The 25,852-nt window shown below is 44.6% G+C and overlaps 1 protein-coding gene across 3 annotated transcripts in view; it reads left to right on the forward strand.

Moving 5' to 3' along the window:
* Positions 1-25,852, forward strand: part of ATP6V0A4 (ATPase H+ transporting V0 subunit a4) — a 63,550-nt gene that overhangs the window by 8,178 nt on the left and 29,520 nt on the right. The window contains exons 2-10 of one of the 3 annotated variants that reach the window (XM_045565320.1): positions 978-1,063; positions 13,746-13,879; positions 15,240-15,318; positions 15,601-15,695; positions 19,564-19,689; positions 20,152-20,246; positions 21,419-21,545; positions 23,831-23,913; positions 24,583-24,676. In XM_045565320.1, coding sequence (XP_045421276.1) covers positions 13,763-13,879; positions 15,240-15,318; positions 15,601-15,695; positions 19,564-19,689; positions 20,152-20,246; positions 21,419-21,545; positions 23,831-23,913; positions 24,583-24,676 — 816 coding nt within the window. In that variant the 5' untranslated portion in view covers positions 978-1,063; positions 13,746-13,762. Of the gene's footprint in view, positions 1-977; positions 1,064-11,413; positions 11,538-13,745; positions 13,880-15,239; positions 15,319-15,600; positions 15,696-19,563; positions 19,690-20,151; positions 20,247-21,418; positions 21,546-23,830; positions 23,914-24,582; positions 24,677-25,852 lie in introns of those variants that run through there. The other 2 variants (XM_045565319.1, XM_045565318.1) reach the window with 2 other exon arrangements.

The raw sequence follows: 25,852 nt of genomic DNA on the forward strand, positions 1-25,852 counted from the left end.
TTCTTTGTTCATATATTTTATTTTATTTTGAGACAGGGTCTCACTCTGTCACCCAGGCTGGGGTGCAGTGGTGTGACTGTAGCTCACTGCAGCCTGGAACCCCTGGGCTGAAGCCATCCTCCTGCCTCAGCCTCTGCGTAGCTGTGACTACAGGTGTGGGCCACCACCCCAGGCTCCCTCATCTTCTCTTGTCCAGGCTGCACTTAGGTTGGTTGGTTGGGAACACAAGTGACCCTGAGTCAGGAGTCCTGGATTCCAGTTTTCATGTTGTCACTTCCTGTGTGATGGTCAAGAAGTCACATAACCTTGATGTTGACACTATCCAAGAGATATGGTGCGGACTGTCTAGGAAAGGAACCCAAGGGGAAGACCCAGAGGAATGGTGCCATCCATCCCTCGAGGGAAGACCTTTATCCGGGTCCTCAGGACTCCCTTGAGGGGCTAAGCGATCCCCAGAAGGGTTCTGCTCTGTACAGTGCTGGACGCAGAGGTGTTAAGTCCAGTGAGATACCGATGGGAAGGCGGCGGTAAGGAAGTGAAGAGACCAGCGTCGGGAGCCCTGTGTTCTGTGTCCGACTCTGCCAGCCTGGGCTTCAGGACCTCAGGCAAATCACCGCCACCTCCAGGGGGCTCTGTTCCCTCATCTCCAAACTAAGGGGATTGGGTTAGATGACCTCTAAGTTTTCTTCCAGTGGTACAATTCCATGACTCTGTGCTTGGTGCAGGATATTATAATAAATGGAGAAAGAAGAAAAACAACCTAGTAAATTCCTTTTTATTATTTTTTTTTTGTGGAAAATGGAGGTAGAAATTATGAAAAGAAACTCACTAGTGCAGTTTAGAGTAAATATTATAGAGAAGGCAAATAACGGGGGAGCTGCCTGCATAGGTGATAGGTAAAAATCCACGTATGACAAACTCTGAGGCATTCTGTTCACTTCACGATACAATTTTATTTTCCTAAATCTCACTTCCAGCTTGTGATGTGGCAAGCGAAGACAGGAATGAAAGGCATGTAACGCACCTTCGCGCTGAAGAGCAGAGACCCAGAGCCGCCATCAAGGTATGTGGAGGTGGCGAAGAGGGAAGCTCGGTGAGGAGGACCGTCTCCTAAGGAATGATGTGGTCGTGCGCTGAGGGAGCAGGGGCACGAGATGGAGAGTCGAGAGTGTGGCTGTCTCTGAGAGCCACTGGGGGAGTGCTATGTCTCAGGACGTGATCAGAGGACAGAAAGCAGTAGGACAGCAGTGAGGGTCACATTGACATGGGATGGCACCAGTGTGCACTGAGACACATTGCTGGATAACGTCATGGCCAGGAGGAAGTGGAAAATGTACGTGGCAGGGTTGATCCTGGTCCCAGCATACATGAATTTGATCTCAGTGTGTTGATATGTGAACTCTTGAATATTGCTGCCAATGAATTGCATTTAATTGTGTGTTGGGGGGGGGCGAGTGTGCGCTCACAGTGGAGGAAGCTGAATGTCATTTCCTTTCCTTTTAGCAACCTCAAATCATTCTTTTCCGTCTTGAGCACTTTCTCTATTAGTGCGGATTGTAAAGGATTGTGGATGGTGGGGTCAGTGCCTGGCCAATGGTGGAGAAGCGTTAGGCTTCAGTGGATAGTAAAATCAATGATTTGAGTGAGGCTGATCTGGCTGGAATTCAGTTCAGAAAAATTAGACACTGTTTTTGGAAAAGTCAGATTGTTATTTTCCACCTAGATTATTATTTTTGGATTAAATTCCTTGTAAGATTTTTTAGCTTGCTCTCTACTTATGCCTTTTCATTTTCTAAATGACGATGAGCCGTAAATTGATCTTGAACAGCTGAACATGTGGTTGTGCACAATCTCTTCCTAATCCTGGGTACAAGGACACAGGAACACAGGAGGCCCTCTGTTTAAAGGAATGCCCACTTTAAAGTAGTGCAAGTGGAACACCCAGCTCTTCACCCTCAAGAGCCATTTTATAGAAAGTCCTTGGGGCATGAAACTGCTTTGCCGGAGACCTTCGAGGACAAGTTAAAGTGGCAGCTACTGGCAGTGTGCCCCAGACTTCTAAAGAATGGGGACGGTGGTATTAAACACTAAATGTCAAAACCAGTGTTCTTTTGGGTGACATAAAGGACTGATTCTGCTCTGAGAAAGTTATTTCTCTCAAGACTTAATGCCAAATTTAAACGTTATTTGCCTTCAAAATATTGAGTTGGGGATTTTGAGAGTCTGTGTAATGATTAATAGGACAATTACTTGCTTTTTTTAAAAGGTCAGTGACATTTTTATAATTAAACAATTATAAAAATAAAGTAATTAAAGAAATAAGAGTTTTCTATCTGGCTTTGGGCAAGACATTTAGTGTCACTGTTCCTTACTTTTCTGTAAAATAGAGGATTGGACTACATCTTTGTCTGTTTCCCTCCGGTCACTTGAAACCCTTTTGGGGGCCAGAGCTGTGGGTGGTTCCTTTCTCCTCCCCTCTTCCTTCACTCTTGATATTCACAGTAGAGAACTTGGAAGTTTATTTTGCCTTTGGACAAACTGGATCGTGGCTGCTAGCACTCTCCCTGTTCCAATTTTCCATGAGTCAGCAATGCTCTGAGATGTTGCACATAAAAAAATTGAGCTCAGACAGGAAACTTCTAGAGAAATGTAAAGATATCTTTGCATGGTTCAAAGGGATCATCTCAAATGTACATAATGTGTAAGGAAAAGTAGAAGTTCCCATTTTTTAGATGTGCTTTGCAACTAGAGCTCACAGAATCTTTTTGGGGGTTATCAACTGTTTCCTCCCTTGAAAACATAAATAAAACCCTCTGGTGATGCTTCATTTTCTCTTCAGCTACTGCTCCGCCCCCTCCCTTCCCTTCAGAGCCCGAGATTTTGAGAGTTGTCTGTACTTGATGTCCGCATCCATCTCGTCTTCACCAGCCACTGACTTCCTCGCTCTCCGGCTCCCACTTTGATTTCTGACCCCTTCACTCCATTGAAGTGGATCCTCTGTGTCCCCAGTAGCCTCCAGAAGCTTCTCAGCCCTCCTCTTTATGACCACTCCATGACTCTGGAGTCCTTTTCTTCTCGAGTTATTCTTCTGATCCTCCTCCTCCCTCTGTTTCCTGTCTGTCTCCTCTTTCCAGCCTTGAAGTCCACGAGTGTCCCTCTCTTCAGGCCTGGACTTCTCTTTCTTCCCCTTTGTCATGGGTTGAATTGTGTCCACCTCAAGTTCATACGTTGAAGTCTTAACCCCGAGTACCTTAGAATATGACTTTGTTTGGAAACAGGGTCTTTGCAGAGGTTAAGAGGAGTTTATACTGGAGGGGGGTGGGCCAATCCAATGTGACTGGTGTCCTTGTAAAGAGGGGAGATTTAGACACAGACACACACATGTGAAGATGAAGGCGGAGATGGGAGTGATGCTTCTATAAGGCAAGGAATGCAGAGATTGTCAGCAAACCACCAGAAGCTGGGGAGAGACAGGGAACAGATTCTCCGTCACAGCTCTCACAAGGAACCAACCCTGCTGACGCCTTGATCTCAGACTTCTGGCCTGCAACAGTGAAATAAAACATTTCTGCTGTTGAAGCCATCTAGTTTGTGGTGTGTTGCTGTGGTAGCCCTAGCAAACTAATGCACCCTTCTACTCTCTCCCCAGGCTGGTGGTTCTCCAATATTTTGGTCTCAGGGTCTCTTTATACTGTTAAAATTTTTTGAGAAGATCAGGAACAAGGCAAGGATGTCCCCTCTCACCATTTCATGTCAACATCATACTGGAAGTCCTAACTAACGCCATAATACAAGAAAAGGAAATAAAAAGTATACCGATTGGGAAGGAAGAAATAAAACTATTTTTGTTTGCAGATGAATTAATTATCTATATAGAAAATCTGAAAGAATCGAGAACAAGAACAAAAAACCCTCCTGGACTAATTTTCTGTATAGCGAATCCCTTTTCCTCCCTACCTGTCCAGAAGGCCCACCAGAAGCAGTTAGCTTTTAGCTGGCAAGGCCAGCAATGACCGTCACTGTCCTACCTCAGGAGTATATCAGCCCTCTAGCCCTATGTCATGATTTAGTTTGCAAGGACCTCAATCACCTTTCCCTTACACAAGATGTCACACTGGGCCATTACACTGATGCATCACGCTGATTGGACCTAGTGAGCAAGAAGTAGCCACTATTGTAGACTTATTGATGAGATATTTGGGTGTCAGAAGGTGGGAAATAAATCAGACTAAAATTTAGGAGCTTTCTACTTTAGTGAAATTTCTAGGAGTCGAGTGGTATGAGGCATGTTGAGATATCCCTTTTAAGATGAAGGATAAGGGCCTCTTTGGAATTGAGGGCAATATATTCCCCATGTGGGTGTGTTACTCCAGCCCATCTACTGAGTGACTCAAAAGCTGCTAGTTTTGAGCGGGGCCCAAAACAAGAGAAGGCCCTGAAATAAGCTTAGGGGGCTGTGCAGGCTGCTCTGCTGCTTGGGCCGTATGGTCCAGCAGTTCCAACAGTGCTTGACGAGTCAGCAGCAGATAGGGAAGCCCTTTGGATCCCTGGGCAGGCCCCGGTAAGTGAATCGCAGCACAGGCCCTTAGGATTTTGGAAGAAAGCACCACCATCCTCCTCTACTTTCCTTTTGAGCACTGACCATCTTAGTAGGAACCGAATGCTTGACCATGGTCTACCAAGTTACCTTGAAGCCTGAGCTGCCCATCATGACCTGGGTGTTACCTACTCATTAATCCATAAAGTTGGGTGTGCATAGCAGGACTCCATCATCACATGGAAGTGGTATATATGTGTGGGGCCCGAGCAGGCCCTGATGGCACAAGTAAGTTACATGAAGAAGTGGCCCAAACGCCGATGGTTTCTACTACTGCTCATTGCTTTTCTCTCCCAGCCTGCACCTATGGCTTCATGGGGAGTACCTTATGGTCAGTTGGCAGAGGAAGACAGGACTAGGGCCTGGTTTACAGATGGTTCTATGCTATATTCAGGCACCACCTGGATGTACCTGTAGCACTTCAGCCCTTTCTGGGACATCCCTGAAGGACAGTGGGGAAGGGAAATCTCAGTGGACAGCACTTTGGGCAATGAACCTGATTGTGCACTTTGTTTGAAAGAAGAAATAGCCAGTTGTGCAATTCATGGGCTGTGGTCAACGGTTTGGCTGGGTGGTCAGGGACTTAGAAGGAACACAATTGGAAAATTGATGACAAAGAAATTTGGGGCCAGGTGCAGTGGCTCACACCAGTAATCCTAACACTTTGGGAGGCCGAGGTGGGAAGATTGCTTGAGGGCAGGAGTTTGAGACCCAGACGGAGCAACATACAAATAAAAAATACACATACACACATACACACACACAAAATATATTAAAATGTATTTTAAAAAAAGAAAGAAATTTGGGGAAGAGGTATGTGGGTAGACCTGAGCGTGGGCAAAGGACATGAAGATGTTTGTGTCCTGTGTGAATGTTCACCAAAAGTGGCCTCAGCAGAAGAGGACTTTAACAATCAGGTGCACAGGATGACCCATCTGTGGATACCAGTCAGCCTCTTTTCCAGCCCATCTTGTATTGCCCCATGGGCTCGTGAACAAAGTGTCCCTGGTGGCAAGGATGGAGGTCGTGCATGGGCTCAGCAACATGAACTCCCACTCAGCAAGGCCAATCTGGCTGTGGCCCCTGCTGAGTGACCAATCTGCCAGCAGCAGTGACCAACACTGAACTCCTCATATGGCACCATTCCCTGGGGTGATCAGTCAGCTACTTGGTGACAGTTGGTTACGCTGGCTGTTCCATCATGAAAGGGCAGCGTTTTGTCCTTACTGGAATAGATGCTTACTCCGGATCTGGATTTGCTTTCCCTGCACACAATGCTTTTGGGAAGACTGCCATTTGTGGACTTAGAGTGCCTTACCACCATCATGGTATTCTGCACAGTGCTGCTTATGATCAAGAAACTCCCTTCATAGCTAACAGAATGTGGCACTGGGGCTCGTGCTCATGGAATTCACTGGTCTTACCATGTTCCCCACCATCCTGAAGCAGCTGGCTTGACAGAACAGTGGAGCGACCTTTTGATGTTACAGTTACACCAGAGAGATGACAATGCCTTACAGGGCTGGGGCAAGGTTCTCCAGAAGGCTGTATATGCCCTGAATCAGCATCCAATATATGGTGCTGTTTTTCCTATAGCCAGGATTCCATATCGAGTGGTGATTCCATTGAACTGGAAGCTAGGCTTCTACTTTGTCAACAGGTAAAGAAGGGAGTTACAGTGTTGGCTAGGTGATTGATCCACAGTACCAAGGGGAAAGTGGGCCACTTGTCCACAGTGGAGGTAAGGAGGAGTCTATGTGGAATACAGGAGATCTCTTAGGTGGTTTTTTAGTATTACGATGCCCTGTGACTAAGGTCAATGGGAAATTACAACCCAATCCAGGCAAGACTATGAATGTCCCATATTCTTTAGGCATGAAGATTTGGGTCACCCTGCCAGGTAAAGGACCATGATCAGCCGAGGCGCTTGCCAAAGGTAAAGCGAAGACAGAATGGGTATTCTGTGCGATAAATCTTAGCACGATTGCACGCCAGTTCCAGCAATGAGTCCTATAATTGTCAATGAGTATCTCTTCCTTATTTTGTTAAAGATACATTTGCACATATATATTAGACAAATATCTTCATTTTCTTTCCTCTCTCATTCCCTTATCATTTAACATGAGATGTATTGATTTTACATCAGTATTTAAATGTTGTTAATTTTACATCACTGTATTTAAGTTACAGGGTATCAAGAGAAGAGTAAACATCACTCGAGGAGTTTACCTCCTCTTCTGAGGAAGGGATTAGAGCATTTTTAGTTGTATCACACTAGGTGGAATTATGACCCTGCTATTATCTTTGTTTGGAGATTAAGTATGGTTCAAGGAGATGCATATGGGTGTCCTGTTGATAACGGTTGGATTTGTATGGTTAATTTTATGTGTCCACTTGAATGGGTTAAGCACTGCCCACAAATCTGGTAAAACATTATTTCTGGGTGTTTCTGTGAGGGTATTTCTAGAAGAGATTAGCATTCCAACTGGTGGACCGAGTAAAGATCACCCTCATCAGTGTGGGTGGGCACCATCCCATCCATTATGGCCTAAATAGAACAGAAAGGTAGAAGAAGAAGATTTGCTTCCTGTTTGGGTTGGGGTAGCCTCTTTTCCTGCCCTCGAACACCAGTGCTCCTGGTTCTCCAGCCTTTGGACTTGCACTGAGACTTACACCTGAGCCCACAGCTGCCCATGACAACCCCAGTTCTTAGGCCTTCAGCCTAAGACTAGTCTCAAGTCTGGGGACTCAAACTGCAGTACCCCACCAGCTTGCCTGGGTCTCCAGCTTGCAGACAGCGTACCGCAGGACTTGTTGGCCTCCACAGTCAAATGAGCCAATTCCTATGATAAATCTCCATTTCTGTCTACCTGTCTATGTCCTGTTGGTTCTGTTTTTCTGGAGAGCCTTGACTAACACATTCACCATCCATATATCCTCTTTAGTGAAACATCTCGTTACGTCTTTGGCTCATTTTCTAATTGGATTGTTTGATTTTTTTTTTTACTGTTGAAGTTTGTGAACTCTGTAAGTTCTAGAAATGAGTCCTTTATCAACTGTGTGGCTTGTAAATGTTTTCTTCCAGTCTTTAGATTGTCTTTTCATCCTTTGAACAGGGTCTTTTCACAGCAAAATTTTTTTAATTAAATTTTTTATGAATTGTGCTTTAGGTGTTATATCTAATAACTCTTCATTAAGCCCTCAGTTCTGAAAATGTTCTACTATATTTCTTCTAAAAGTATAGTAGTTCTACATTTAAAATTGATCTATGATCCATTTTGAGTTAATTTTTGTATAAGGTGTGAGGATTTGGTCTTGGTTCAATGTTTGGCCTATGGATGTCCAATAGTTCCAGCGCCATTTGCCAAAGAGACTATTCCCCCTCCACTGAATTGTTTTCTCACCTTTGTCAGAAATCAGTTGGCTGGACTTATGTGGGGCTATTTCTGGGCTCTCTATTCTCCACCATTCACCTATGTGTCTGTCTTTCCACCAACATCACAATTTTGATTACTGAAGCTGCACAGTAAATCTTAAACTTGGGTAGAGTGGTTTCTCCCATTTTATTTTCCTAGTCACCGTACCTCTGCTGATACCACTTTGGGTGGAGGAGCAGAGATGCTTCTTTACTGCCCCCTCACACTTGACCTCTACCACTGACCTCTGCTGTCCATGTGACCTTCACCCTCCAATGATGAGGTGGCCTCATTACCAATGGGCAGCGGTGAAAGCTGTGGTTGGGCCTCTTCTGCCACTGCAACAGCGGTGAGCAAGGGGGGCCCCTCTCCCAGCCTCATTGGCCTCCCTTCTGTTCCTTGACCATGTTAAGCCCTTCCAGACAGTGAGATAATATCATGTGGTGGATGTGAGCAAGAACTCTCGTGTCACCTGTTGTGAGCGACTAAGTTATCTTGGGCAAGTTTCTAGCCTCTTTGTGCCTCTGTCTCCTCATCTGTAACATGAGGATAAGAAAAGCACCTACCTCACCTCATACAGTTATTGAGAAGATGAAATGGACCAACACATGGAGCACATTTAAATGTGTTCTAAAGGCTCTGAGAACAATGCCCAGCACATGGTCGGCACTCAATAGATACATCGGCCACTGTGCGGGTTCACACCCCTGACCCTGCCTTGCTATTCCTGCTGCCGGGCAGAGCCTCCCCTACTTCTTACAAGATGATCTCCTTTTAATCCTAAGCCTCAGGTTAAATGCCACTTCCTCTGAGAGGCCTTCCCTGCCCACTTACCTGAAGTAGCCTCTCTTCATTTCTCTAAAGCCTAACACTCTACTGCTATACTTTTCATAATCTGCAATATACCGCTAGCTTCTTGGCTGTTTACTATTTTTCTCCTTCCACTTGGATATGAGCTTCGTGGGGGGAAGAGCCTTGTCTCTTACTGTCCTGTCGGAGTCCTGAACAGAGCACACATAAAGGTTTGTTGAATGGATGGAAAAACTTAGGTGGTTTCCAATTACCCAGTTACTATAAACAATGCTACAATAGACATTATTGTTCTAACATTTTGGTTTACAACATTAGAAATATTTTTTTAGGATAAACTTCCTAAAGTGGGATTATTGAGCCAGAGGACATGCAAATTGTCTTTCAGACAAATGGTGCTACTTTATAGTCCTGCCAGTGTCCTGTGAGTTTGCTGGCCTTCTGCACCTTTAACTTGGGGCTTTAGGAGAAAAAAAACAAACAAACTTAAAATATCCTTCCCTCCTATATTTCTACTTTCTAAGTAAGTATCTAATAGTCTCTTATATTTTGCAGGTAAGGACACTGAGGACCTTGGGTTAAATAGCTTCCCCACGGTCACACTGTGTAAGTGGCAGAGCTGGGATTCTGACTCTGGCAGTAGTTTGAGAACTGCTGCCCCACCCGCCATTGGGAAGACACAGCAAACCCCACAGGGCGAGGAGCTGAGGGAAAGGGCGGAGCGGAGAGAAGAGGGAGGCACTAATTGGGGCCGGGATCCTCTTGTCCCTAGAGCTCATCTGAAGGGAGAGGCAGAAGCCACACTGGTGATTCCTTTTGCAGTGTTCAGTTCTTGTCTTCCTGCTCTGCTTTGCACATCCTGAGTTCAGCCTTTGGAACTTTCTCCAGGAAGAGTCCAGACTCCCAGGTGCGGACCACCTGCTCCTGCTCCCTGCTCCCTGCTCCTGCTCCCTCCGAGGCCCCGACCTCCACTGCCCGAGGTTCAAAATCACTGATCTTTCCCAAACTGTCTACACCCTGCTCCTCCTGGCTGCCTCCTAAGCTAAAGCTCAGTTTCTCATCCTGCCATTTCAAAAGCAATGGTTCTAATTTGATCACGCACAAGAATTACCCAAAGGGCTTATTAAAAATGCACATCTCAGACAACTTAGGAATTTTTTTTTTAAGAGACATGGTCTTACTCTGTCACCCTGGCTGCAGTACAGTGGCACGATCATAGCTCACTACAGCCTTGAACTCCTGGGCTCATACGATCCTCTCACCTCAGCCTCCTGAGTAGGTGGGACTACAGGTACAGTACACCACATCCAGCTAGGTTTTCTTATTTTTTGTAGAGATGGGGTCTTGTTATGTTGTCCAGGCTGGTCTCAAACTCCTGGGCTCAAGCAATCCTCCTGCCTCAGCCTCCCAAAGTGCTGGGATTACAGGCATGAGTCCCTGTGTCTGGCTCCCTAGGAAATTTGAACCTTAATGGGATATTCAGCATTAAGGAATTATTGTTGAATTGTAGGAGTGACCATGGCATTTTTTATCTATGTGTGTGTGTGTGTGTGTGTGTGTGTGTATATGTAAATATGTGTGTGTGTATATATCCTTATCTTTTAGAGGTACATACTGAAATATTTTGAAAGAAATAATATGATATATGATATATGGGATTTGCTTCCAAATAACCAGGGGTGGGAAGGGGAAGTGGGTGGGGTGTAGATGATACAAAATTCAACAGCTGTTGAAGCTGAGTGCTGTGTACATGAGGGTCCCCTATAAACTACTCTGCGTACTTTTGCAGATGTTTCAATTTTTCTACAGTAAAAAGTAGAGAAACAAAAAGCACCCCTTCATTCTGGAGCTTTCACAGGCACCCCAGGTGGGTGCATGCAGGGATCTGACCAGCCCCTTGGAGGAGGAGAAGCTCATTGATGTAAAGGCAGGTGGCTGCAGGTGGCTGCTGCAGTCATCCTGAGCAGGAGAAACGTATCCAATTGGGCCGCTCTGCCACCCCTCATCCTCTGCCAAATAAACAGGAGAGACAAGAGTCTTTAGGAAGCCTTGGCTCTTTCTGCCTGGGCCTCATGGGAAGCTGAATTTTAGCCATTGGGTATTTATAAGGATTCCGTCTATTTTCCTTTAAAGTGTTTTTGGATAATAGTTGTTGATAGGAGGGTGAGCGGGATATTTTTTTCTTTTCCAAAATTATTTTTTAACTTTAGCTCATTTTTCAATATAAAGGTGTGTTTTGGTTTGCTTAATAAATGCATTTGATTGTTGTCTATAGGGCCCTTCTAAGGCCTCGAGAAACCTTGGCCCCAACCCTCAGCTCTGCTGAGGGGCAAGTTACTTCCATTAGAAAAGAAAGTCACCGCTTCCTGGTGGGGACCCAAGGTCAGGGCGGAGGGCACAGGTGCTGCGGGGGTTGAGCAGGCTGGCCGGTGGGGCAGGTTTGTCCTCGCCCACAACAGGTCTGTGTTGATACAACAGAGCCGCCTCCCGTCCGCTCTGTGGATGCCTGGGAGGAGAGGGAGCCGGGAGGCAGAGCTGCAGGGGTGGCGGGGAGGGGGAGGGCAGGGAGGCCTCCTGCGGAGCCACCAGCCTCAGGCCACTTGCAAGCCGCAACTGGCTGCTGAGGCTGAGGGCTCCCTATTCTGTGCATCTTGGGCAGTGGGAGCCACTGCCTGCTCCAGACCCTCGCCTGGACCGGCTTGGACGCAGCTGGGGTAAGAAGGGTCTTTAGGCTGGACTTTGGGTCTGCATGAGGGAATGTCTTGTGTCTCTTGTCTCTGAACTCAGTGCCTTGGTCACCAGAAAAGACAGTAGGAAAGCTCTGGATTCTTCCTGGTGTCAAGAGGAGCACATATAGGATCAGACAATGCACTTCTTGAAGGAGTCTCGGGGGGATGATGTTTATCCTCTAGTCAATAAGTGGGGAGGTACATTTGGGGCACCTACTTGTGGTCAAATTGAACTAGACTGGCGAGGGAGTGGGCAACACGGTGTTTCCTAACCTCGTGGATTTCACCAGCTAGTGGGGAACACAGACAGTGGTTAAACAAGTAACTGCAGTGACTGCTATGTAGGAGGGGGCCTCGCTCACAGGGCTGCTGGTGGTGGGTGGGGAAGGCTGTGGAGGAAGAGGATCCTTACCTGAGCCTGCAGGAAGGTGGGGGCGTATGGAATGTGGGGTGGAGGGTGGGGAGGCAGAGGCTGAGGCTCCAAACCCAGGGGAAAGCTCCGGCAAAGGCAGTGAGGTGGGCAGGAGCAGAGGACAGATGCAGGGTCTCTGGAGAGCCAGGTGGGGACAGTTGGAGCCAGAGGAGGAGCCGGATCCTGCCCCTGTTGTTGGCCAGCTCCGGGGCTTTAGACTTGGTCCTGTTGGAAACTGGATTCAGAGCTGGGTCATCAGACAGGCACAGCATCTGGCATGTAACTGACACGCCATACGCCATACGTTACAAACTTGAAATCCACCCTGGAGGCTGACGGTTCTTCCAGAAGGTTGACTTGGGGGAAAACAATTCAGTTGCCAGCAGCAGGGCCGTCCTGGGGAATCTCTGATGAAAGTGGGTTCTGTAGCCGTCCCTACCCCTGGTCTTCAATGCAGCCATTGAAAAGATCATCACTTTCTTCCAACCCCTGGGAGAGGTCCCTCCTGCCATCTGTCCTAACTGACACTTGAGGCAGTTCCATAGGCAGTATGGCTTTGGGAGTGGAGAAATGTTCAGAGTCACAAACTGCCACACCTTATAGCCTGGAATGCATTTTATCTGCCTTGCTGGGTGGCCTCTGACGCATCTGGGCTCAGTTCCCTGGCTGTGTAGCTCTGTACGGATGATGGCGATTGCTTTGAGCTCCGCGGGGTTCGTTGCTCTTCTCTGTTTCCCAAACTTTGGACATGCATCTGTTAGAGCACGTTGGATCTTTTACTATGCTTGAGTCCGCATGTCTGAAGCCCCCTCTCAGGAGTGTGAGTCTTTGTCCTTTTTTCTTATCAGCAGTGTCAATTCATACTTAGGACAGTAGGGTGGAACTGTGTCTCACAGGTACAGTTTTGGCTGACCTAACTCACAGGGTCCACTCCCGCCCCACACGGGCATATACAGGACATACAGATTTATTTTATTCCTGCTGCCTGCACAGGGTTCCATTGCATCAGGTTATTTAATCACCTCCCTATCAATGGATATCTAGGTTAGATCCATTTATTATCATTATTATATGCAATGTTGTAAGAAACATCCTTGTGCATCTATTTTTCCACACATGTCCACGGTTGTCTGGATAAATAGCAGTGGAGATCTTGGGTCATGGGTATGAGTAATATAAAATTTGATAGAAATTGACAAATTGCTCTCTGAAGAAGCTATAAAGAATTTGCACGTAAACTAGTAAGTGTATCAAAGGGCCTGCCTCTTCATACCCTCCACAGCTTGAGTCTTTAATCGTATTTTTAAATCTTTTTTTTTTTTTTTGAGACAGAGTCTAGCTCTGTTGCCCGGGCTAGAGTGAGTGCCGTGGCATCAGCCTAGCTCACAGCAACCTCAAACTCCTGGGCTTAAGTGATCCTACTGCCTCAGCCTCTTGAGTAGCTGGGACTACAGGCATGCGCCACCACAACCGGCTAATTTTTTTTATATATATTTTTAGTTGGCCAGATAATTTGTTTCTATTTTTTAATAGAGACGGGGTCTCGCTCTTGCTCAGGCTGGTCTCGAACTCCTGACCTCAAACGATCCACCCACCTAGGCCTCCCAGAGTGCTAGGATTACAGGTGTGAGCCACCACGCCCGGCCGTATTTTTAAATCTTTTGCCAATCTGATTGGATTTTTTTTCCTGTTAGATTTTAATTTAACGCAAAAAAAAATTTCATTCCAAGGTTTGCTCACATTTATCACCTTAAATATCTTTTTCTTTTTTTTCCCTGCAGACCAAGGCTGGGGCAAGATGGCGTCTGTGTTTCGCAGTGAGGAGATGTGTTTGTCCCAGCTGTTTCTCCAGGTGGAGGCTGCGTACTGCTGTGTCGCTGAGCTCGGAGAACTTGGATTGGTTCAGTTCAAAGATGTAGGTACTGCATTCTTTGGAGATAAGGGGAAGGTCGGGGTGGGAGTAGATAAGTCTTTCACAATGCTTCTTTGCAGTGAGCAAATCATTCTGTAGGGCAAGGAGCTCTGAGATGGAATAGATGGAATTCTGTAGTTCTAGTCCTTCTGGATAGGATTTTCCATGATGAGGGGCAAGTTATTTGCAAACATGTTCTCCCTCCCTCTGTGCCTGTGTCCTCCATAGGAATGGGTGTTTTTTTTTTTTTTTTTGAGACAGAGTCTTGCTCTGTAGCCCCAGTAGAGTGTGGTGGTGTCATCATAGCTCACAGCAACCTCAAATGGCTGGGCTCAAGTGATCCTCCTGCCTCAGCCTCCTGAGTAGCTGGGACTATAGGCGTGTGCCACCACGCCCAGCTAATTTTTCTATTTTTAGTAGAGAGACCAGCTCTTGTTCAGGCTGGTCTCAAACTCCTGACCTCAAGTGATCCTCCCGCCTTGGCCTCCCAGAGTGCTAGGATTACAGGCATGAGCCACAGCACCCAGCCTGTAGGAATGTATTAAAGCTCCCAATGTAATTGCTACATGTTAGATCATTGTATCTTATTTCTTGTGTAGCATCTTCAAATATTGGATATATCCAATAGGCATGTGGATTAACAAACCGTGTTCTGAGGACAAAAAAACTATTTTTCCTGACGAGGCAGACTGAGAACAATGTATTCTGGAGTCCACAGTTGGTTGTGAAACCCAGCACTGAGTTCTGGAGTGACATTCTAGGGATAGCTGGTCTCAAGTGTACTACTGGGGTATCCTTTCCCTGGGGCGGCTTAAATCCTCACCAAGCTCTTGTTGAGTCCAGTTTTGAAATTTAGTTATTCTTCTTTATTCCCTCACCAAGATCAAGGTCAAAGCTCAGCTCCTGCAGAGGAGGATCATGTCTTGTTTTCGCATCCCTAGTTCTTAGTGCAGGACCTGACGTGAAGCAGGTCCTTGATGACATTTAATGGGCTGAGCTGAGGGTCAGAATTTTGGCTGACGGCTGTGATACAGGACATGGAGCTGTGCAGTTTTCAAGGTCCAGTCCTGTGCATGACCTCACTGATTTCGAGGCTCGTTTGCATAGCCAAATGCAGCTGAAAATAAGGAAAACTTAGAAGTAGGAGGACTTTGTTTCTTCTAGAAGTGGGAGGGCAAGACTTGAGGCATTTGGGGGATTGCATTTAAGAACACCGAGGTGTATTCTGCCTGTAACTCATGGAAATATCTATTCCTAAGGTAATTCCAACCACATTCTTCAGCATTCAAAAGATCATAAAATAAGCAAAAGGAATGTGTTGGCAGCTGTTGCTATGAATGTATGCCTTGTGTTTTTCCCCTAGTTAAATGTGAATGTGAACAGCTTCCAAAGGAAATTTGTGAATGAAGTCAGAAGGTGTGAATCACTGGAGAGAATCCTCCGTAAGACAATTTTTTCGCTTACTGTCCAAATGTGAACTGGCAAGGGGGTACATAGTTTGCAGGACTAATCAACAAACGTGTCGCTATTCGTAATACTTTTTCAGGTGAGCCTGAAGGCAGGGGATGGGGGAGGCTGGGGATGGGATGTAGGTCCTATGGCGGCTCCCAGGGCAATGTAGGCAGCTGGGCTGGATGGAGAGGCACCTGTCTGGCTTGACCTAACTTTTTGGTTAGGAGAAAAGGCAATCACCTTGGGCTCTCTGGTGGGGTTTCATCCCTCAGGTTTTCTGGAAGACGAGATGCAAAATGAGATTGCAATTCAGTTGCCCGAGAAGTACCCACTGACCCCTCTCCCACGGGAGATGATTACCCTGGAGGTAAGTTCTTCTTCACGTTGGCGGCTAAGGACAGTCGTGAAGCCTGTCTCCTTGAGAGCACTGAGAGCCACTTGTAGATCCCTTACTGGCTGCTGAAAAGATGGAGGCGGGTTTGCGTGGCTGTCCACTTTTCAGTGTTACTACTCCAGGAAAACCCCCATGTGCAATAAAGCGACCCCCGCTAATCCAGGGAGAGTTGTTTTTTTTCTCAACATAGCCCTAGGGGAGCTCTCCCCAATTTGAGGAGTGATTTGTTTTGTGGGCATAAGATTCTTACAGGCAATGAAGTCAATCTCCTGGAGGAAAATATCTGGGATCTCGTCATATTAAAACCTGCATGTTTGGGCCAGGCACAGAGGGGTGTGCTTATAGTCCCAGCTAATCGGGAGGCTGAGGTGGGAGGACTGCTTGAGCCCGGGAGTTTGAGTCCAGCCTGGGCAGCGTAGCAAAACCTTGTCTCTAAATAAATAAATAAATAATTTTAAAAATAATAAAATCTGAATATCTGGGGAGAAAACTTAACCGATATAAATAGGCCCTTCCCCAAACCACGTCGAATTTGTCTTATCCCTGGTCTTCTGTAATGGCACCGGCCCTGTTAGTTCAGCAGCCCTCCTACTCTCATCCCCTCAGCTGCCCTAACACCTGGACCTGCTCACGTGGATATGACACATCATTCTGGTGTAGGCTTTTGCCTTTATTTCCGAGTTGGGGCAGAAGTTGTCTAGGCTTCCCAGTTTTCTGCTTCACCATTCCCCTCTCTTCTACTACCACCAGATTAATTTCTGTCGTGGTATTGCTTTATCTCCCCACTTCCCTGCTCAAGAATGTGCAGTGGCTCCCCGCTCCCCTATGTGAGGCTCAACCTCCTCTCAGACCACCAGAGCCCGCTGTCCCCAGCCCTGTCCTACTTTTCGAGTCCTCCACTCTCCTTGGGCTTGTCCCGAGCAGGTTGTTCTGTGCTGGTCTCATCGATTTCTCAACTCCAAGCTTTTGCCTGTGCTGTGTCCCGCACCTGGAGTGCTTTTCCTGTGCACCCACATGCTTCTAGTCTAACCCAGATTCCCTTTAATTCTCATCTCTGCTACACGCTCTTCTCCGACTACGCGAAAGCATACAAATTCTAATTTCCCGGAACTTTCACTGGGCTTCTGATCATTATCACATTTTCATAATTTATCTCTAATTCAACAGTTCTCAAGCTTCTTGGTCTCAGGCACCTTTATACTCCTAACCATCGTTGAGGATCCCAAAAATCTTTATGTGGGTTATGTTTATTAATATTTACTGCATTAGGAGTTAAAATGGAAAAAATGTAAAATATTTATTAATTCATTTGAAAATAATATCTCAATACATTTTAACATTTTTTAATGAAAAATGATTGTCTTTTCCAAGACAAAAAATTTTAGAAGAACAGTGCTGTTTGCAAATTTCTTAAGTGTGTGGCTTAATAGAAGACAGCTGTTTTCTCACGTCTACTTCCCCTTGGAATCCGTTGGCAATATTTTGTTTTCATTAAGCACAGGAAGATAATCCAGCCTTACACAGATATGTAGTTGGAAACGGGGGGAATATTTTAATAGCCTTTTCAAATAATTGTGACTATTCTTCTTTGATATTACATTGAAACTTGACAAGCATGGAGCCTTTCTTGATTTTGTTAAACAGGTAACAAGTGTTTTTGTTTCCAAACTGCCTTGGTTATATGAGGGCTGCCTGGATAGTCTCCAGCCATTGTTAATACAATGAGAACGGTTACATGGCGGCATAGTTTCCCTCCTGTGCTTCAGATAGTACCTTTAAAAAGCAATTCACCCAACCGAGTTTAGTTGGGGCTGACTAGTTTAATTCTGTATTTTATTTTATTTTTAAATTTTTATTTATTTTTTTAAGACAAAGTGTCACTCACTCTGTTGCCCAAGCTAGAGTGCAGTGATGTCATCGTAGCTCATTGCACTCTCAAACTCCTGGGCTCAAGCGCTCCTCCTGCCTCAGCCTCCTGAGTAGCTGGGACTACATGCATGTGCCACCACACCTGGCTAATTTTTTTTTACTTTTTGTAGAGACAGGATCTTGCTATGTTGCTCAGGCTGGTCTTGAACTCCTGGCCTCAAGTTATTCTCCCACTTCGGCCTCCCAAAGTGCTAGGATTACAGGCATGAGCCATCTCGCCAGGCCCAATTCTGTGTATTATTAATATAAAGCCTTCTCTGACTATGCCAAAGCACACAAATTTCAAGTTTCACCATTCTAAATTTAAAGTATTCAATTTTGTGTGATATTAATAAGCTTTTTTGGGGGTAGAGCTAACACTGGAGTAGATATCCTTTTTATTGTTTATTTTTTATCTCTTTGGTAAGGATGTCTCTTAGATGGAATAAAAAATATCTAACATGGTAATCTCTCTTTTGACAGGTGACCTTAATCCATTTCCATTTACTGTGATTACTCATTTACTGGCTTTTGGGTTACCATTTGCTTTGTTCTTGTCTTCCCTTTCCTGCCTTTCTGTAATACCTGCCAAGCCTTCTCCCCTACCCTCCTTGGTTTGAAAGCTATAAATCACAGTTACGCTTAGCATTCCAAGACACATACTTGAAAACCTGCCGCTAGGTCAATGGTCATCCATTTGCAGACTGTATGTCTTTTTTTTCCCCAATAGCCTTTAAGGTTTTGTCTTTGTTCTGTAGTTTTACTATAGTATGTTTAAGTATAGATTTATTTGTTATTGTTTTTATTAAATATTGAATTCATATCATAGTATTTTTTTGAGAACATGTTTAAAGTATAAAAAATAATAATCAGCAACCACCAGGTGCCCGTCATCCTGTGTAGGATGAAAGATACCCACAGTGATGCTTGTAAAGTCCTCCCTCATCCCCTCCCCCCTTCCCCTCTTCCCTTTGAGATAACTACTATCCTGAATTTTGTATTTTCTTTATTTCTTCATAGTTTTAGCACATAATTATTTTTCTAAATATCACATGGTTTAGCTTTACATATTTTAAAATTTCATCTAAATGGACCCATGTTGTTTATTCTTCTGCTACTTGCTATATCCTTTCAACATTTTATTTTTTAAGGCTCCATATTGTATCGTGTTTCTGAAATTAATTCATTTCCTCTGCTGTGTAGTGTTCTTTTTACTGACTATAACAAGTTTTATCCATTGTACTGTCGATGGACATTTGAGTAAGTGTTCTTTCATACAAGTCTTGTTCAGACTACTCTATAAAAATAATTTCACCCAATATGATTTTGTGTTCTGACTGTTGATTTTGTTGGCGATTTTTCCTATCATATATTTCTTTATGAGTCTCATTCTTTTTGCACGCTATTTTGGAAGGGAGATTGGTTTGCTGTTTGTTTGCCTTCCTGTGGTCTGTGCTCAACCTCCTCTGTGTAGCCTTTTTCACCTGCTTGTTCCTGGCTCTCCAGCCCAGCTTGGGACTGGTAGTGGTTTGGAGCTGATCCTAGGTTTTAAATTTTATCCATCATTGTCGTGTGTTTGGGGCAGAAGAAATCCTCAACGGGTAATTTACTGTCCTCCCTTTTTAGTGTTTTCAGTGTTAAATGGGGAGGAATTTGCCAAAATGCCTTGGCTTCCCGTGAAGCTGCCTTGCATTCCCGGACAATAGTTCCTCATCCTCTGCATCCATGATGGAGCTCCAGGGCACGTGTGTAGACGGCTCTAGCTTAGGCTCCACAATCATGGTGTCTGTTATGGAACAAGCCACTCGACTTAAGCTATGTTATGTTGTAGTGAATACTTTTCCAGTTACCTGTTGCAGTTGACATATATTAGGAATGTCATAGCCCTCCCTGCCTTTCTGCCTGCCTTACCTTCCTTTTCCTTCCTGCATAGACTGTTCTAGAAAAACTGGAAGGAGAGTTACAGGAAGCCAACCAGAACCAGCAGGCTTTGAAAAAAAGCTTCCTGGAACTGACGGAACTCAAATACCTCCTGAAGAAAACCCAGGACTTCTTTGAGGTCATTATTTGGGGATTGTTTATTAAAGGGCCCTTTCCTCAGAGACTTGAACTTTCATTTTAAAAACTGGCTGGTTTGGAATATGAATAAATCTCTCTGTGTTCTGTGGCTAGCCCTTTGGTGGGGAGGGTGAGGAAAGTATTTTGGGTGGACTAACTGTAGTGCTGATTGAATGGAAAGCAAAAATATTATGGTGCTCATTTAAAAATATGTGCTCAAAATGGCCCAGACAGAAGAAGTCAAAACAAAGCAGAACAGTTAGTTTGAGCAGATTTAGGGTTTTGGTAAGAAGAGGCTGGGGAAGCTTTTTGACCTAAAGAGGAGCTCTGTGCTTTCTGAATTCTGTTAACTGTGGAAAATTAAAGTTTCACTAAAAGCAGACAAAACCTTGATGTGTGGGGTGGTGCTTTTTAAGTTGCTCTAAATATATTTGAATGAAAATAGCGGTGCTTTGATTTTCAGACGGAAACCAATTTAGCTGATGATTTCTTTACTGAAGATACTTCTGGTCTCCTGGAGTTGAGAGCTGTTCCTGCTTACATGACCGGAAAGTTGGGGTTAGTGTAACTCAGTAGTCTGAGAGTTATGTGTAGATGGGTCCCTGGTCTTGGCACCTGGTAGATTTCCCTGAGTGAGTGAATGGATGGATCGATGAACAAACAGCCACCAAAATGCCAACTGTTTCCCATGAATGTGAGGCCCCTAAACAGGAATAAACCCAAGTGTAACCTCATCAGGTTGGTGGAGTTGGAGGTAGCGTTACCTTCTTGTTAGTGGTGACACTAACATTCTTGAGCCTGAAGAGTGCAACGTTGATGTTGCTCCCACAGGGGAAGGATGTGGAGATAATTGTTTAGATGGGTTTTCATAACTCTTCCCTAGCTTTGGAACAAGGCTATAGGGATACATGTTTTTTCTTTACCTTTAAAATACTATTTTGATAATAAAATGCATTTGGAGTTTGAATTTTTAAGTGTAATTAGAAATGGGGTAGTTATGCAATCAAGTCATCCCCAAGAAGCAGTAATATGGTGTTTACACCCAGGAAAATATGTGGTGATTCATTCAGTGTGTACGTGAAACAGATGAATTACAAAGCATTTCTGAAATTTGTGAGTTTGGGATTTATAATTTTTTATTCAATGGATAGTTGAGGGCCTGCTATTTGAGGCTCTAGGCATTGAATTTGAATGGAAAAGAAAACATGTTTATTGAAGATGGTTGATTAGAAGGTAATACAGGATAAGCGTACATTTGAAGTCATAAATGAATGAAAGTCACAACTCTGAGGCTAATATGAGAAGTTTGGGTCAGCAGTTATCTATGTACCTGGATAATGGGAAAAATAGAGATGCATAGACATCAACGTGTATGTTTCCCTCTTACATTTTTTTGGTAAAAATGTAGAGGGACCATTGTTGAACGTTTGCTCCCATTAGCTACGGTGCTATCATGAATGATCTATCACGTTTTTAATTGCCAATAGTGAATATATAGCATTGGGATGATTAAGGACATTTCAAAGTATTGAAGGAAACAGAAGGTCAAAGGCACCTGGGGCGAGTTGGGGCTGGGACATGGGGTGGGACCCTGTGGGTAGAGCTGGGTCAAGATCCTCTTGCTCAGAGTGCTGGTTCTTCACTTCCTGATCCATCTTCGCGTCCTGCGGGGCCTCCTCTCTGCACCCCTGTTCCTGTCCTCAGTAATGTCTTCCCTTCTCGCTGCCCAGCTTCACGGCCGGCGTGATCAACAGGGAGAGGATGGCTTCCTTTGAGCGGCTGCTGTGGCGAGTCTGCCGAGGAAACATCTACCTGAAGTTCAGCGAGATGGACACACCCCTGGAGGACCCCGTCACGGTGGGAATCTCAGGCTCCTGGAAAACTTCCTCCGAAATCCTCCATAGCCTCACCGGAAGGGTTTCCTTCTCTCAAAACATGGAGTCTTTAGTTCCATAAAGCCAGAATCTATTTCCTTTCTTTCTCCTTTCTTTTCTTTCCTTTTCCTTTTTTTCTTTTTAAAAATATGTTTGAAAGGTCAGTTCAAGAACTGATTCTTGTGAACACCTCATAATTTGTTCATTCCTCCAAGAAACCTGGCTGTAAGTGTTTCTAGATGCTTAGCTGTAGGACTACCACACCAGTTCTTCGTTGCAAAGAACTAAGAACTGACTTGGGTCAGCTTCTCAAGCTTCAAGATGCCCATGAGCATAGAAGTCGCCCAGGGATCTTGTTAAAATGCAACATCTGAATCAGTGGGCCCGAAGTTCCGCAGTTCTGACAAGCTCCCAGATGATGCTGATGATAAACTTGCCAACAGACCACACACTTCAAACAGGGACTTCAAGGGGCCCTTCCCTGAGGGCCACACTTTCAGTGCTGTGAATTCCATAGGGTGTTGCTCTGTCAGGCTTTCAGTTAGTACTTAAATCCACCTAAATCCACTTATTCTTTAACTCCAAGAAGCTGGGCTTGTTTCTGAGAGCCTATAATCTTTTCCACATTAGAGGCTAAAAAAATTAATTTTAAGTTTTGTTTGGTGAATTTCTTTGCAGTTAAAATAAATGAAATTTAAAATAAGAAGAAAGCTTATTAAAAAACACAAAACCCCTTTCAGTATCATTTCTAAAACCACTCTAACATCTTTATTCTTATTTTTCCTGTTGTACTACTTTTTCTCTATAGCCATAGACAGGTATGATTTTATATGACCATAGTATATATGGAAATGACTTTTTCCTGCTCTTTATTTCAGATAATATAAGATTTCCCCCATATTATCACACATCCTTTATAAAGATTATTTTAAAATTTGACAGTAAATCATCACTTTTCATAATCCTGTTTTGCCATGTCATGGTCAGGGTGGAGAGAGTATAAAGGAAGTATCTGGAAAAAGATGAACATTGGCATTGAAGGTCACCAAATGGATATCATGACATCAGAACAGATTCCTGTTCCGATCAGGAGACAAGAAAACCTAAGAGATTCAGAAAGAACCAGGGTGGATTCCATGAGTGAAGAAAGCTTTGGAAATAATGTAAAACAGCAGCTCTGAAAATCCTACCCCTGCCTGCTCCCAGGAGCAGCTGCCAAAGGGATGATTCATTTTGATATTGTAATGGATGCCTGCTATTCCTGTTGAGTTGATGTGACATTATCTATTTTTGGATACTTTATTTCCAATTTTGCTCCAGAATATAGACACCCTGATTAGCATCTTTATGCATGTGGATTTTTATTTTCTTTTGATTTATTTCCATAATAAACGAATTCAAGGAAAATAGCACTGCTGGCTTAAAGGGTGTGAGCATTTTTATGACACCTGATGGGTCCTGATGAATGATTTTCCAGTGACTTTTCTGATTCTAGTGCCTGGAATGGTATGTGATGAATCCATTGGATTTGTCATAGCTTTTCCGACAATGGGTTTTGTAATTTTACCTTTACCCCCTCCAACAGTGTGAAAGGACACATTGTTTTGGTGTGTATTTCTTCACTTACAGCAAGAGTGGGACATTTTCATACATTCTTGTGGAACATACAGTCTCCCTTTTTTATGAATTGTCCAACTTGAATTTGAAAAATGCAACTTAAACGTCATTCTTATGGGCATACTGTGAGCAAATGAGTGAGTCAAAAATTAAGACATGGCTTTACCTTTGCTAAATATCAAACACCCACTCATGCCTGAAATGTCGATGTGTGGATTAACTCTGGTGTCACAGCTTTCCTGTCAGCTGTTTTTGTTTTAAGCCTTAAACTATCCTCTTCTGGATATTTCCTTGTTTATTATTATATCTTTTAAGTATAGGGCTTAGCGCCGAATACAAAGTTCAGCTGTGGTCCCACCAGTGTAGTGAATAATGAGGCTGTCACCCGAGGCTGCACCAACCTCTGAGATCCTGGACAGCCTTGTCTGCAACTATGAGCTACGGACTTAGATGAACTGGGGAAAGTTGAAGTTTTCCAATTTTATTTTATTTTATTTTATTTTTAAAAGGGGTGGGAGGGGGAGGGAGCTGAAGTTTTCCAATTTTAAATTCCTAAATTTTGTAAGCCTGAAGACAGGACTTCACATTTCTTTCTATCATATTCTAACCAGAAAGAAAAACTTTTCTTTTTTAATTTGTTCTGATTTTCAGAAAGAAGAAATTAAGAAGAATATGTTCATTATATTTTATCAAGGAGAGCAGCTCAGGCAGAAAATCAAGAAGATCTGTGATGGGTAAGAGAGACAGCTGATGGCTCTTTCGTCAGTGGGTCGGGTCAGGATGAGGTAGAGACACGCAATGCAAGCAACACGCGATTGGGGCTTCTCTAAGGTCGGTTAGGGTTTTAGAATAACTGTCCACATTTGACAGGATGATGTTAGAAATGCAACTGACTTTTAATAGTTGTGAGAATATGGACAGAGAGAACTTGAATAAGCACAATTTAAAGATAACTAAAAGTAGACATGTTAACCATTCCAGTTTCTTCCCTCTCACACTCTGTCAGCTACTAAGCCAGGCAAACTGCATGGCTAAGTTGTTTCTGGTTTTACACAATCGTGTTCTATGCAGCCCCTTAGGAGCAGAAATTAGTACGGAGGACATTAATAGATTCTGGAAGGAAGACGGGGCAAGTCAAGCCTGCAGTCGTATTTACATAACAGCCCAGAGGTTTTTATGGTTTGAATGAAGCTCATTCACTAACAGCACTGCAGCTTCAGTTCACAGCGCCAGTGATGTGCTGGGGAATCCTGTGACTGGGAATCAGTTTCCGATTGCCAAAGAGGCAGTTATTCTAGGAAAGGGTGGCCATCTAGCCAAAGTCACCAAATGATGGCTTAGCAGAAAAGGGGGCGCCTTGTGGCAATAACCCATGTGTGTCCTTTGGAACGTATCAAACACAGGTTTCGGGCCACCATATACCCTTGCCCAGAGCCTGCGGCGGAGCGCAGAGACATGTTGGCTGGCGTCAACGTGAGGCTGGAAGATTTAATCACTGTAAGTGAGGGCTTCGGGCGCTTGATCTGACGGGGGCTGTCGGTGGGCCGCTGCTGCCATTTCCATTTCAGTCCTGTCCCCGGGAGGCTGGGAAGCCGGCTGGTATGCTGGCTACGCCCCTCTGGCTGTGGCTGTGCGAGATTTCACAATTGCAAAACTGTTCGATAAGCTAGCGGTGGTGATTCTGCATGTCAGGAATGCTTCGAGTTGACCACAGCCCTCGTCAGCCTCAGGTGGCCACCCCAGTCTGATAAAAGGCACCTTTTATTGCCATCCTCAGCCTAGACTGAATTTATGACACAACTAACCAGCCAATTTAGTTGAACAACCAGTTTGACTGATTCGTTTCCCACTGAATCGCCCGGTTGTTTAAGCCGAATGATTAATTCTGTAAAAACAGTGAGTCTAGTTTCACCATGTGAACATCTTCATTTCCTTTGTAAAGCCCGTCAGCATCCAGGGTGACACTCGGCACTTTCACGGTCAGGACACTTTCTTCAATCACAGCAGCTTTAAGAGTAGCCACTGAAATGAGCCGGGCCTCGGGCAGACGGCAAACTCTCAGCGCCGTCCAGTAGAACCTTCTGTCGTGACGACATGTTGTGTAGCCTGCGCCGTCCAGCATCCTCGTCACAAGGATGTGGCTGTTGAGCACTTGAAACAGGGCTGGTGCCACTGAGGACCTGAATTTTTATTTAATTTTAATTTTAGTAGCTGCATTTGGCTGCTGTATAAGTCAGCAGTTATGTATCCTCGACGAGTGTGTTTAGAGATCAGGGGTGTGTGTGTTTCAAAACCCCTGGGCTAGCAGACAATGTTACCGTCCCACAAAATCTGTGTTTAATTTCTGTAATCCTCTCTATTCCTTCTTTGTCACTTGTCAAGAAGACTGTTTCCCTAAGCAGTTACCTAGAGGTCCTTCCTCTCAGACACTCCATGCTAGATTTTATGAGAACGTCACAGAGAATGGAGAAGCAAGGCTGCTAAACTACGCGCACCGTTAGCAGGCCTTGGGTGGCTCTTGTATTGGGGGTTTAGGGGGCTGACGTCGTGCAGCTGCCCAGGGCCGACTTCTCTCCTTCAGTTCGATCCCTGCCAAGGATAAGTCTTCGGTGCCGTCTGGTGTTGAAGAGTGTATTTGGGCAGCACTCTTACCTGACGGATAACAGGAGCAGG

The sequence above is a fragment of the Lemur catta genome, chromosome 11 (genome assembly GCF_020740605.2).
Source record: "Lemur catta isolate mLemCat1 chromosome 11, mLemCat1.pri, whole genome shotgun sequence".
In the NCBI taxonomy this organism is placed as follows: Eukaryota; Metazoa; Chordata; class Mammalia; order Primates; family Lemuridae; genus Lemur; species Lemur catta.